The 13,178-nt window shown below is 47.7% G+C and overlaps 1 protein-coding gene across 1 annotated transcript; it reads right to left on the bottom strand.

The window, feature by feature from the left end:
• Positions 1–356: 356 nt before the first annotated feature.
• tsr1 (TSR1 ribosome maturation factor) lies at positions 357–9,310 on the bottom strand. Its single transcript, XM_041241223.1, has 15 exons — positions 9,158–9,310; positions 8,000–8,103; positions 7,411–7,627; positions 6,728–6,862; positions 6,152–6,561; positions 5,903–6,038; positions 5,390–5,565; positions 4,312–4,517; positions 3,541–3,703; positions 3,134–3,244; positions 2,680–2,812; positions 2,423–2,539; positions 2,022–2,162; positions 1,808–1,882; positions 357–1,265 (listed from the first exon to the last, which is right to left on the bottom strand). Exons 1-15 carry the CDS (start codon positions 9,273–9,275, stop codon positions 1,087–1,089), a joined length of 2,421 nt encoding a protein of 806 aa, XP_041097157.1. The 5' UTR covers positions 9,276–9,310; the 3' UTR covers positions 357–1,086.
• Between the last annotated feature and the right edge of the window lie 3,868 nt (positions 9,311–13,178).

Here is a 13,178-nt window from a genome sequence, read left to right as displayed (position 1 = left end):
GGCTCCTCTTTCCTGAACTGAAACAAGTCTGTCACCTAGTGGAGGACAAATGGAACTTCAGGACTGGATGAAGCCTTGTGCTGTATCGAACAGGGCAGTTCTGTGAAGGGTAGAAATAAAGGCCGTTGGGTTCAAAACGACGGGCTGACACACGTGCATACCAGTGCAGTTTGTATGGAAGGTTTATTCAGCAGCCCTCCCTGCACAAAACACTTACATTTCTCAAGTAGGTCTGGTGCTCTCTGTCCAGACACCAGATCATCCACATGCGTTGATAACACAGTCCTGAGCTGGACAGTCTCAGATGTGAGAGAAGGGCAGAGCAGTGCTAAGGGAACGATACCTACAGAGGTGCATTCAAATGAAATAATTTAATGTCCTGTAAACACATTCACACACATCCATACAATTTCTATACAGAGGTTCAAATGAGTGGTGTCTAGGAGGTTGCTTTTATTTAACTGGTGCAGACGCAGTGCCTTTTGCCACACCTGTCTGTCAGAACTTTCAAGGCAAACTGAAGCCTTCACTCCTTGGCGTGCGATGAACAGAAACATCACTCAAACCCTCGCGCCTTCACTTAAGCAGCGGCAACAAGAACCTCCCGTTCCTCAGTAACCTGATCCACAAATCCAGGTTTTTCCAGCAGCCTAATAAAGCCATCAGTTCTTCACCGGTTCTCCTGGAGACCTAATTTGCACATGCACGTGCATACACTTTACAACCTGAACTGTTTTCCATTAGTTGAAATGAAAGACAGCACATGACCAGTCTAAGTACAGCTGCATGGAAATTGAACCAGGGGCTGGACTTCCATTAACCACTCACACATATCACCCCCATTAAAGAACTGCAATGAATAACCAAGAGCAGGATTGACAGTTGCTACTAATCTCTGCTAATTAACTCAACAAAATAAAGTATGCAACAATGCAGTACACTCTTCCTGGCAGTAGGGGGCCGAGCACTGGGATTGTTCAATATGTGTTTTTCTTCTTTTTAGATCAGTCTAGCAGTGTGGCTCTGTGGTTCACTCAATGTTGATCACCACCACCACCCCCCCCTCCTCCTCCTCCCCTCCTCCCTCTACTCCATTTCGATCTCCTCAGGGTTGACCACAGCCTCGTTCTTCACCCAGCTCGCTGGCTCGGGGACGTGTGGGTCGAATGTCCAGTGGGGGTACACCCGCTTGTAGAGGTGCATGAGGACAGTGTCCTGGGAGGGCAGCTGGTTGTCAAACACACACTTCATGTGGCCGTGAGTACCTGGGGGAAAACGAGAGGCTGGTCACTGTCATGCAAATCACAAAGGAAATTCCTAGACTAACTGTCCTTCACCTAGGTAAGCAAACAAAGATCATCTGATCTCGTTTGAGCCGTTCCAGGCTGGAGTGCCTTGACTGCTTATTGTCCCGCACAAAAGATGCATTCATTTATTAACCTCAGTTTTGTATAGGGATGGAAATAAGACTCTTACTGTATAGCTGCTTCACCCAGCCCAGGTTTTACTACGTGCCTGATTAGTCACAGTGTGTTTTGGAAACAAGCTCAGGTGTTTCAGATTAAACTCAAGAGTAAAACCAGGAAGTAACCCCCCCCCCGTGTAAAAAACTCAATCCGACACCCATCAAGGCATTAGCTAAACGCTATAAAGTTTAGATTAGGATCTGGAGCGGTTCTACCTGGTATACAATGGCTGGATATGGAACACTGTCTTTCATTAATAAAAAAAAAAAAAAAAAAAAAAAAAAAACACAAACCACACATGTGCGCAAAACGTCTTTGAAACGGGTGTAAATCCCACTTACCGAGGGCCTCCTTGATGTGTCCCCGTCTGCCCCATTTAGTCCTCAGCTCCACCGGTTTGAACCACAGCACGTCCTCTGCAGGGAGAGCACACGTTTAAGCAGGTTAAACCTGATGTTGCATTGTGAATTGAAATGGTTCTTTTCCCTGTACAGTACTGCACTGCACTGCTGTGCGTTTGCCATGACCGTGAAGTCAGCCCCCCCCAGCTCTCACCTCTGTTGAAGAACATGTAACGCAGCACGGCGGTCTTGCGCAGGATTTTGAAGGGGTGTCCGCTGAGCACAATCCTCTTCACTATCACACGGTCAGGGTCCACCTTCAGTAAGGAGCCCGTCGCCACCAAGTCCTGCATTCCTGTAGGGAGGGACAGGCATTCAGACACAAACATGCATACAGATTTAAAAATGCAGACACCCACAAGACATACAGATACACACACAAAGCCTCTCTCTGTTTGAATACAGGGATGGAAGCAAGACTCCCATTGCACAGCAGTCTGATCCATTCCCGAGACACACCTGTGGCTAATCAAGCCTGTAGTAAAACCTGGAATGGGTGAAACTGCTATGCAACAGGAGTCTTATTCCCATCCCTGCAAGCGCATCGTTCCTCACCGTTGGCTCTCTGTTTGAAGACCAGCACTCCTGCAGTAGGGAAGGTGATTGGTGCGAACACTGACATCACTATAGGGGTGTTCGGCCTCAAAAACCGCTCCAGCTTGTGCTTGTCTCCTGGGGAGTAGCAACAGAATGAATACAGTATGAAAAACAAACGGGGTCCACTCTGTACGCCTACATGCTGTAAACACAGACCCTCTGCTGCAGTACATTAAGAGTTGCCAGTGCATGGCTTGTGTCTAACCCCAGCTTACCTGAGGTGTGCTGGGAGAAGATTGGCGACGCTCTAAAGCGGCGGAACCCACAATGGAACACCAGCTCCTCCTTCGATTTGATTGGCTCCGTGTTCCCAGGGTGTCTCCGCACCAACATGTGCACTACCGACATCTAGAGGGAGAGAGAGGCAACGACAAGTCAGGCAATGATAAGAAGTGCATCTGTACTAAGCCAGAGAGATGATGGGAACTCAGTAAGCAAAGTCAGGCGTTCCTCGAAGTGACACGAGGCAACCGTTACGCTCCATACAGGGTCCTCTTTATTCTTTTAAGTTATAGTCTGATGCACTGGACAATCCATGTAGCTGCAGGCTATTTAAAGTCTGGTTTAAGTGCATCGGAAGACAGTGCCAATTGAAAATGAATGGTTCAGAATGCAGTGAGGACTGGGCTGAGAGCTCCCTGGAATGGAAGAGTGGTTGAGAGGTCGTACCCTCTGTTCATGAGGCAGCAGGGAGACGAGGACTAATGGGCTGCCTCGCTGGAAATGCTCCATCACTGAGGGCGGGACTTCCTTGATATGGACTGTCACATACCAGCCCACCTGCGAGAGACAAGAGAGTGAAGTAGTACTTTACACCTGTTTGGGGGGACTTGAAGTAAATAAATCTAATGATCTGACATCCGGACCTGGTAAATAGCATAATCTAGCATTTTTTCCAAAATTATTAATCACTCAAAGGTTCCCTTAAAAATACAACTGAATCTGGTTTCTGAATCCAGCATTTATCTTTGTGCTTTTCTTGCTGCTTATGAAGTAACAGCACACAGCAGCCTGACGCTGCAGCGCTGGGTACTGTTACAGGAGTAACCTCTCTGGAATAGGCTGCAGTGCGTTACCATAGCCCCCTCCTGCCCCTCCTCCTCGGCCTCGGTGAACACACGCTTGCGGGTGCGCTCAAAGTTCTGGAACTGGAAGATCCGGCTGTAGTCCCGCGGCAGGTTCTCCTTGGGGTCCCAGGGGGAGGTGCGGAAACTCTTCAGCCCTCGATACCGCTGGAACCTGGAAAGGGGAGGGGGATATGACACAGACACACCCACATGACAGCCATCAGCTCTGAAGACTTTATATTGAGAGAACAACTGACAGGTATTTATAACACTAGAAACCCACGGAGGGGATCCCATAGAGAAATATTAAAAACACACCACAAGAGTGAAGGACAGTGTTAAGCAGTTTTTAAAATGTATTTTTCTTGTATATATACTACATACCGTTTACTGGGTTTGGACTAACTGGAAATACATCCCTATGAAGAGTTAGTGTCATTATGTAGCAGAGACCACGCTATCAGTATGTATTCTTATACAGTGATAATGTTAGTACCCTTTATATCAGTGGTACTCAATTCTGGCCCTGGAGATCCGGTCCAGGTTTTTACCCCTAGCAGGTTCTAAAAGAGTTCATTGAACCCGCTAAGAGGCAGTTAACTAATTTAAGACCTGGTTAGAATAAAGACCTGGACTGGAATAGATCTCGAGGGACAGAATTGAGTACCACTGCATTATATTGTTACGATTGTCATCATCTTTTCTCTTATTTTTTTAATCGATCACTCGTGCAGCGTGTCTCTGCATGTGTGCGCGTGCATGAGTGTGCTCCCGACAGACCTGACCCTGGCGGAAATATCCAGCGGCGTGTCCACCTCGTCTGGGAACATCTGGTCGGATCGCGCCTGCCTGTACCGCTCCACCATCTCCCTCTCCTCCTGCACGTCGATCTTCTCATCGTAATGATCGTCTCGCCCGCTCTCCGTCAGCGTCTCGCACTCTTCTTCATCCTCCTCCTCTTCCTCCCCTTCGCTCACATCACCGTCCTGATTGTAATTGAGGAGAGGGGGTGAGGGTCAGCAGCTGCAACACATTTCTCATTTCCGCTCCCAATCCGTACGCCAGCAAGAGCACCCCGAGCGGTTTTTAATCTAACAATAGAACAGCAGCTCTGTGTGTGTGTGTGACTCTTTTTAAAGCTCTCTGAAGATCTCCGTGCTCCAAAGCCAAGTTATTACCATGTACTGTCAAACAAAGCTGCGATGGTCCCTTAAACTGTAGATCAAACACTTTCTTTTTTTAAAACTTCAGCATTTGTTACAACAGTGACAATGATCAGGAAGCTGCCCCTATTAGCAGGAATAAAAGCTTCCCCCGACCCTCAGGGGAATCCACTCAAAACACTATTGTTCACTGTGCCTCCAACTCCTGTGCGATGGAAGCACAGTTAAACAAAATAAACACATTGTAAGAAGCGGCACATTTGACGGCCATGTAGCCATGCTGAACAATAGAGCAGCCAGCGGACGCAAGGTGCCAAGGTGCTGGACACACACAAAACAAAATTAGTAACAGGATAGGTCGAAGGTGAAGACCCGGCGTGTTCACATAAACGCCCTGGCGTTCCATATCGTGTCGTTTGTTTCTAAGAGGCTGCTTGTTAAGAGTTGTGGGGCTTGAAAGTGATCCCTGCCTGCTGGGCTGAAATGGCATCAGTGACGAGACTTATTAAAATACTGAAAATCAAGCTAACAAAAGCATCACACTGAGACCAGGAGTGGGTCAAGCTGCTACGCAATGGGAGTCTTATTCCTTTCCCTGAGATGATCAGATACTGCTATTAACATTCTGACAAGTGATTCATTTCTCGAAAAAGTTGTTTCACAGGCTTTGTGACTACAGTGATCAGAAGCAGTACCTGCGAGTCAATCTCATCCATGAAATCCTCTTGCTCCTCCATCCTGTCATCCTCCTCCTCATCGCTGCTCTCCTCCTCTCCCTCACTCTCTCCTTCCTTCTCCATGATCCAGGAAGCCTGATAGTCCGATGTCCCCTTAGGCACCTTCCGTGCCACCTTCCGCTGCTTCAGGGCTTCTGAGAGACAGAAAGGCAATGCAGTCAGACACAGAGATACTTCAACACAGAAACCCTGTACCCCACTGGATCTCAGTCCCCCTCCTGCAAAGGATTACTGAGACAGTATCCCAGCTTACCTACTGGGCTAGTATCTTCATTCCCACGACTACAAACCTATTGTGTTCCTTGGTAGCAGCTGGAGAGTTTGTATTTTCAACTGGTTTGCCTGCCCACCATGTTTGCAGGGATTCAGGCAAAGACATCAGTGCTGTGCAAATGGGCTGCTGAGGACCACCCAGGAGCAGTAAAAATACAGGCAACCACCACCCCTCTGCTGTGAACCCTCACCCCTCACCTTCCGCCTCTTTCAGCTCGCTCTCGGTCGGCCAGGTCTGCTCCCCCTCCATGGGGTCGGGCTCTGCCTCCATCTGCAGGCTCTCCTGCCGTGAGGGGTCTGCCCTCATCAGCATCCTCACCTCGTCATCCCCCTCCTGCGGGCAAAAAACACAGAGCTGCATTACTGCTTACTAATAACCATGCGTACCCCAGCTCATCTCACCTACAAGCACGCCCGCCCTGTGTGCTGCTGTCCGCTGTACTCTACCTGCATTTCCATGTCGCCCCCTCTCGTGCCCCTGGCCGTCATGGGCAGGGGGTCGCGGGGGGCATCAATCTGGCTCATCTGGAAGTCTCCGTGCCCCACGATGTGGACGAGCCGGTTGACGTTGAGCGCTCTGCCGCGGACGTACCCCGAGACACGCAGGGTGCCCAGAGGGCCAGGCCCGGGTTCAAAGCAGGCGCTCTGTGCCAGCAGGTAGGGCCTGCGCGAGCGGAACGCCAGCCGCCGCTGCTTCTGAGAGGCGAGGTGGCGCAGCAGCAGGGCGGAGTCCGGGGCAGAGTCGAGGCTGAACAGCCGAGCCTCTGGGAACCGAGACTCCGTCACGCGGCACAGAGCGCGCCGAGCCTCTGTGCGCTTCTTGACAGACAGCTCCGAGATCCCCTGAGTCACCAGCACTGTGGGGGAAGACAGGAACAGAGCACCAGTCAGGGAGCAGCTCAGTGGACTATAGCAGACTACCTGAATGTAAGGCATGCAAACTGAAGACTGTAGACGGTACCAGACAGAGCTTTTTTTTTTTTTGTTTGAATGTATGTTAAGAGTCATTATTTCGGCCCATACCGTGGCTGGGCAGCCCCTGCGCGAAGAGGCAGGACAAGCAGTAATCCCCGTAGCTGTCCCATCCCTCTGTGGGGTCCAACACAAATAGCAGGGTATCCACAACCTTCGCCAGGTCCAGTACAGCATGCAGGTCCGCTGCAGAGAGACCACACGAATCAACACGGTGCTCTATGGTAGAACAGTGCCCACTGAATGAAGTCTTATATAAAGAAACAGGACAGTCGTTGCTCTGTGGGGTTGAACACAAATAGGCTACCCCTACTAGCACTAGATCCAGTGTAGTGTGCAGGACTCATAGGGACAGGAAACACACCAACAGCCCAGTTACTCGCCACTGGGATTGCCATATAAAGCAGTAGTGTAAACCTTGCCGTGTTCACACAGACTGAAACACTGGTATGATTCTGTCTGAGGTAATTCTTAACACTATTAGACCTCAGACCCAGACGAGACTCATAACTAATAGAAATCCCCCTAAAGAGAATACAGAAATTCACAAGAGCTCAGTACAGTACAACAATAAGCAGTACAGTGATATGCATACAGTACAGCGATATTCTGAACACATGTAAAAATTATTGCCCTTTACAAAGATGGCACTTTACCTGCGCTGGGTTTGATGAAGACTAATCTCTGTTCTTTACCTGCGCTGGGTTTGATGAAGACTAATCTCTGTTCTTTACCTGCGTTGGGTTTGATGAAGATTAGTCTCTGCTTGAATCGTGGCAGGACAAGCCCAAAACTGTCCCCTCCCCCAGCACCCTCGTGCACCGATCCCGTCTCAGCACTCCGGAGCAGCCGCAGGGCATTCTGGACGTCAATCCCAGCATGCAGTGGGATCACCGCCACAAGGTGTGGGGGGCCGTCTTTACTGCCCAGCTGCCTCTTCTCTGAGAGGACCTGGAGAGAGAGAGAGAGAGAGAGAGAGAGAGAGACTTACAGCTGTGTGTTGCATTCACAGAACTGCATGTGCTGCTTTAATGAAAAGAGGGATGGCTCCCTCTGCCAATTTTTTAACCCCTACTGGGGCAAAACAGGCATGCAAACAAGGACACATTAACACAGAGGAGCAGAAAGTCAGACACATTGTCCAGCCAATCAACACTGATGACAAAAATGTCCATGATGGGACACACAAAGGAACACTCTCAACATCCAGTTACACTCGTCAGTTATTTGTAACTGGGACATGCAGACAGACTGTTTCTTAAATCCACACTGCGGTGCAGTGCCCAGTATCTCGCACACAGACTTGCAGACAGCGTGACTCACAGTGTCCTTCTTGTTTCTGCGGAGCTGGCTGGCTTTGTGTCTGCGGTCCTGCTTCCTCTGCTCCTTCTTCTGCTTCTTACTGAGAGTCTTGACAGCTACCCTTCCTGAAAACCCAGCCAACAGACAGCAAGGAGAGGACAGGGGTGAGGTGGGGAGCAGCTGTGACAGTAGGTCTTCACAATAGAGAGGTGCTGCCCAGACCTCTGTAAGAGTTGCCTTTATATTAACACATGACAGCTGACTAAAGCCACATACCCACCTAGGAAGACAGAAGCAGGGATGGCAATAAGACTGCCATTGTGTCAAAGTCTGACCCATTCCAGCTCTTCAGTCATGCCTGAGCTTGTTATACTTCAGGGATATAAATAAGACTCCCATTGCATAGTTGTTTGATCCATTCAAGGTTTTACTACGAGTTTAACAAGACACACCTGAGCTTGTTACCAGTACACTGTGGCTAATCAAGCTCGTAGTAAAACCTGGAATGGGTGAAGCTGCTATGCAATAGGAGTCTTATTTACAGCCCTGCACCTGGTGGTCGATTCAGCTCACAGTGAAACCGATGCACAACGGGAGTCTTAAGGAGCATTCCATCCCTGCAGAAGGTAAGCTAGGTCTTGTGTTTTTTTTCTGAAAATGGTAAACTGTCTCCAACAAGTCCTTACCTCTAACTACACAAGGGTCAGGAGTTGGCGGCCCGTATACAGCATCCAGCTTTTGACGTGGGTATGCCGGTTCTATTGCAATGCTAGTCTGGAACTAAAAACAACCTCGACACCAGCCTGCCCCTGTAGCGTCATGGGTCTCTTCATTGCTTCGGTTTTGCTAAACAGTATACATGAGCTACTGTGGATATTATTTGTTCAGAAAAAAAAGTTTACAATACTGAGTGACCGTACTGTGTTTTTGACTACTGAAACGATATATCTAGAGCCAATAGGGTTGTCAGAAGACAAAAACCGATTTTTATTATGTCCAGCACCACGAAAAACAAAAACAAAAAACCCTCTAGTTGTGCAAACTACAATCGGCAGCACACTGAGCCATTTAAACCCACGTGTTCCCTGTGCACACGTGTGCCCGTCAATCCACCCAGCTGAAGCCTCTGACACTTCTCTGCTAAATCTCTCGCCGCCAGTCACCCTGCCGGGCCCTTACCTTTGTTCTCCCGCTCAATCTCGCCCTTGGTCCGATGTTTGCCGTGTTTGTGGTGCTTGTTTTTCTGTTTTAACACCCCGGCTCTGTGAGCCTGCTGCTGCTCTGCACCGCCAGCCATTTTCCACGCTCCGGAGTATATAGGACGGGTTCACAAATGTAATGCTTCCGGGGTCAGAGTGCTATTACCTGCCTGCGCCACCATGCGGCGCGAAAGAGTGCAGCTCTGTATCTGGAAAGAGGTTTCTGAACCAGTGTTGCAGGCGTAGTAAACATGCTTTATAATAAGATTTAACCGCCTCTCGTTGACATACAAACGCTGTCGTTCCGACAACCAGCGTGGTGGGCAGAGCTGCCATTCTTCCGAGGTTACACATTTCTTTGCAGATAATAGTTCAGTATAATGTAATTATATCCAAACAATCATTATTTCAAATAATTAATACTGTGTTTAATCGGTATTATCACATCCAGTATAATCAGACTCCTTATTAATGGCAAATTAGGCGAATGGCTTCACTGGTTTCTATACAAATATAACGTGTATTTATTAACTGCAACACAGATACAGCACTCAGACACACACACACACACAATATCAGCTGTTGCACAGATACAGCACTCAGACACACACACACAATATCAGCTGTTGCACAGATACAGCACTCAGACACACACACACAATATCAGCTGTTGCACAGATACAGCACTCAGACACACACACACAATATCAGCTGCTGCACAGATACAGCACTCAGACACACACACACAATATCAGCTGCTGCACAGATACAGCACTCAGACACACACACACAATATCAGCTGTTGCACAGATGCAATACACAGGTACGGACGAGTATGCGCTTGTTGAGCTGGATGCCCAGAGGCTGTCGAGTGCATGGAGCTGCCCTTCCTGGGCTGAGGATCACTGCTGCTCCTCTCCCTGTGCAATAGAGCTATGCCTCCGGCGTTTAAATACTAAAACCTCCGCACACGCCAGTTTATTACCAGCACCACACCCACTGAGCAAGGGATTTAGCAGCCAAAGATCCTACCACTAGGGGCGCCATTTCACAATAACGCTAAACATTTACTGGCTATTCTTCAACAGTTTGGACTGGAGCATTGCATGTGTTTGGTGAGACAAACCACACGGTACGCCCCAGCTCAACAAATACTAAAACAGAGAAAGCAATGAGCACATTTTCTATTTCTTTAAATATTTATGTTTATATCACAGTAGCCATAACAATAACAAGCCCCACATGGGTATATATATATATATATATATATATATATATATATATATATATATATATATATATATATATATATATATATATACACATATACACATACACACATATACACAACGAGTCACACTAACATGCTTACTCTATTTACTCTAAATAACCCAGCAGTAGTCGCAGGTACAAATACAGAAGCATGCTGTACAGCTTTATATTTTAAGCCATCGTTAGTCTTTTCATGGTCCACCTGTCCTTGAGCTTTCCATGATGATCTTCCATTTCCTTTCCCTGACTCTCGAGACCCCTTTCTCAATCCACGTCGCAGAAAGAAAAGGAAAGTGTTGACACAGCTCACTTCACTCCTGCAAAGACAATAAATCAAGGTCATTTTTCTGCTTCGGTCACCAGCGCCCGAGTCATGCTAAGGCTTGTTGACACCTAAACAGCAGAGAGCTCTGGCGATTTAGGAAGGATTGGCGCTCATCCAACGTTTACTGTTTCAGCATAAAAAAACTGCAAAAAATCAACCCTGCTAGAAGTGGAATCACTTCTCCTGCGCAGCTTCAGATTCCACAGCATGACCAGGGACCCCATATAAAGACGGTCCTCTGGAGCCGCCTATAGCCAGTGAGAAAGCGAGCTGTTCCATTTCTTCCTTTACTTTCAAAGACTTAGTTCATTTACCTTATTGCCAGTGTGAACACGCTTTTCCGTGGGAGATGGCGGTGCAGTGGGCTAATCGCTATACTCCGGAGCTTGCTTTTTTATTGACCCCAAGGTAAATGAACCAAGCTTCTTTCGGCCAAACTTTCACAGCAAGATTCGGAACTTAGCAGAGACACAGCGACTGGGGGGGAGAAGTCATTCAACAAAGAAGATTTAACGAGTTTCTTAATGGAGATCCACGGCTGAGTGCTAAATCCACAGCACATCATATCAGTTACCATGTGATTACCTGAACTTAGTATTGCGACGCTGCATTAGAGGAGAGCCACACCAGATTGTATCAAATTAGGAAAGGGACACTGGCTCTTTAAAATAATGAAAAACAGGTTGCTTTTTCATTAAAAAAGACTGCTTATAGCACCGCATGCTGCTACCCCCATTCATAACATTGCTCCATTAAGCTTTCTGTTCGCCTGGATACAGGTCGAAGCCTCCTGTTTTCTCATTGGTGTGAGGCAGCTGGCCAGTGTCCAATGAGGAGTGACTGCTGTTGAATCGCTGCCACCATTGGGCAGCTGCAGCTGGCAATAGAATGTGGCTGCTGTATGGGCGGAGGGTGATGCTGGGAGACAGGTCCACCCCCGCCTCTTCTTATCAGAATGGGGGGTTTGTTTTCTTTTAAAAACACGCTTGAACTCTGCTGACTCCCACTTACATGCATGTGCTTTCATATTGTTATTTTAGATATACTTAAAAATACAACTCCATTAACTACAAAGTAACCATGCCAAAATATATAGTGCTGTTCACAATCCCGTTAGCTGCCTATATTATTATACACACTAGCTGGGGAAACCGTTGCGTTTTGGGGCAACACTGTAGCATATTGTATATGGATAGTTACACTGCTCTTTCAGGGTTTTACATTATTTATTCAATGTTGCGCTTTCTAAGAGTGTTTCCATGTTGAAGACGCTGCCTGCTAAGCCCATGTGTACATTGTGGACATTGCCACCAACCTACAGTGTACCGTGAGGTTACTGTAGCGACATTGTCAAGAGTTTCCTTGGGTTTGGAATAGCTTGTATTCAATTCCACACTGCAGAGTTTCGCTAAATTGTTTTTTTATAGGACTGCGGTCTTTATCTTTAACAGTCAAACGAAAATGTACCCAGAGAGGGGGGGTATCGGCAGGGGTGAGGCACAGACAGGATGGGCGGGCACTTACTGTCCCTAGCAATCTGCCATGGATATCCTTTTTATAAAGGGACTGAGAGCATACTGGGTTCAGTTGAGGGACTAGGAGGGAGGGAAGAAGAGTGGCCTAGTTGTTACAGCTGAGGGACTGGGAGAGAAAGAGGGAAGCAGCGTGCCTTACTGGTTAAAGCTGAGAGACTGGGAGGGAGTGAAGCAGAGTGGCCTAGTGGTTAGAGCTGAGAGACCAGGAGGGAAAGCTGAAGTATTGACAGAACTGCTCAGCTGATGCTGCTTGTTATTCCTCTTCTCAATACAGACAGAGTGCAGGTACAGGTTAGCTTTCAGTCTAACTGAGCTTACTGGCAGCTAGAGGACATTCTGCCTGGCTCTGAGGGAGTGCTGTATCTGGGTAAGAAATAGCTCTGTAATTCAGTGGAGCCGGGCCAGCAGCAGAGGCTGCTTTGATCCACCAGGTGATCAGAGCTCTGTTTGCAGATGGGTATCTGGATCACATTTAATCAGCTCAGGGGCTGAGCCCTGTGTCTGTGATGCACAGAGCAGCACGTCAGGCAGAGAGAGAGAGAGAGAGAGAGAGAGGCAGAGAGAGAGAGAGACATACAGAAAGACAGACAGGCCAAAATAGAGACACAGAGAAAGACAGACACAGACAAAGAGATATACAGAAGCATGTGTATTGACTTTAATTGCTATACAGATTCCTCTTCATTTTCACTCTCGATGTATGAACTCTCTTCCTCGTGTCTCTGGGTTTGTTGCTAATTGCTTTTCAAAAAAAAAAAAAGAAAAAAAAAGAAAACATTTTCTAAGTTCCCAGAAACTCTTAGGACGTGCTTCCAGTAACAAGGAAGAAAGAGTCTTTGAGATCCTATCTGCCTCCCAGAATCTCACAC

Source organism: Polyodon spathula, unplaced genomic scaffold (genome assembly GCF_017654505.1).
Source record: "Polyodon spathula isolate WHYD16114869_AA unplaced genomic scaffold, ASM1765450v1 scaffolds_764, whole genome shotgun sequence".
NCBI lineage: Eukaryota > Metazoa > Chordata > Actinopteri > Acipenseriformes > Polyodontidae > Polyodon > Polyodon spathula.
Note: the sequence above shows the minus strand (reverse complement) of the source record. Positions and strands in the feature narration are given on the sequence as shown.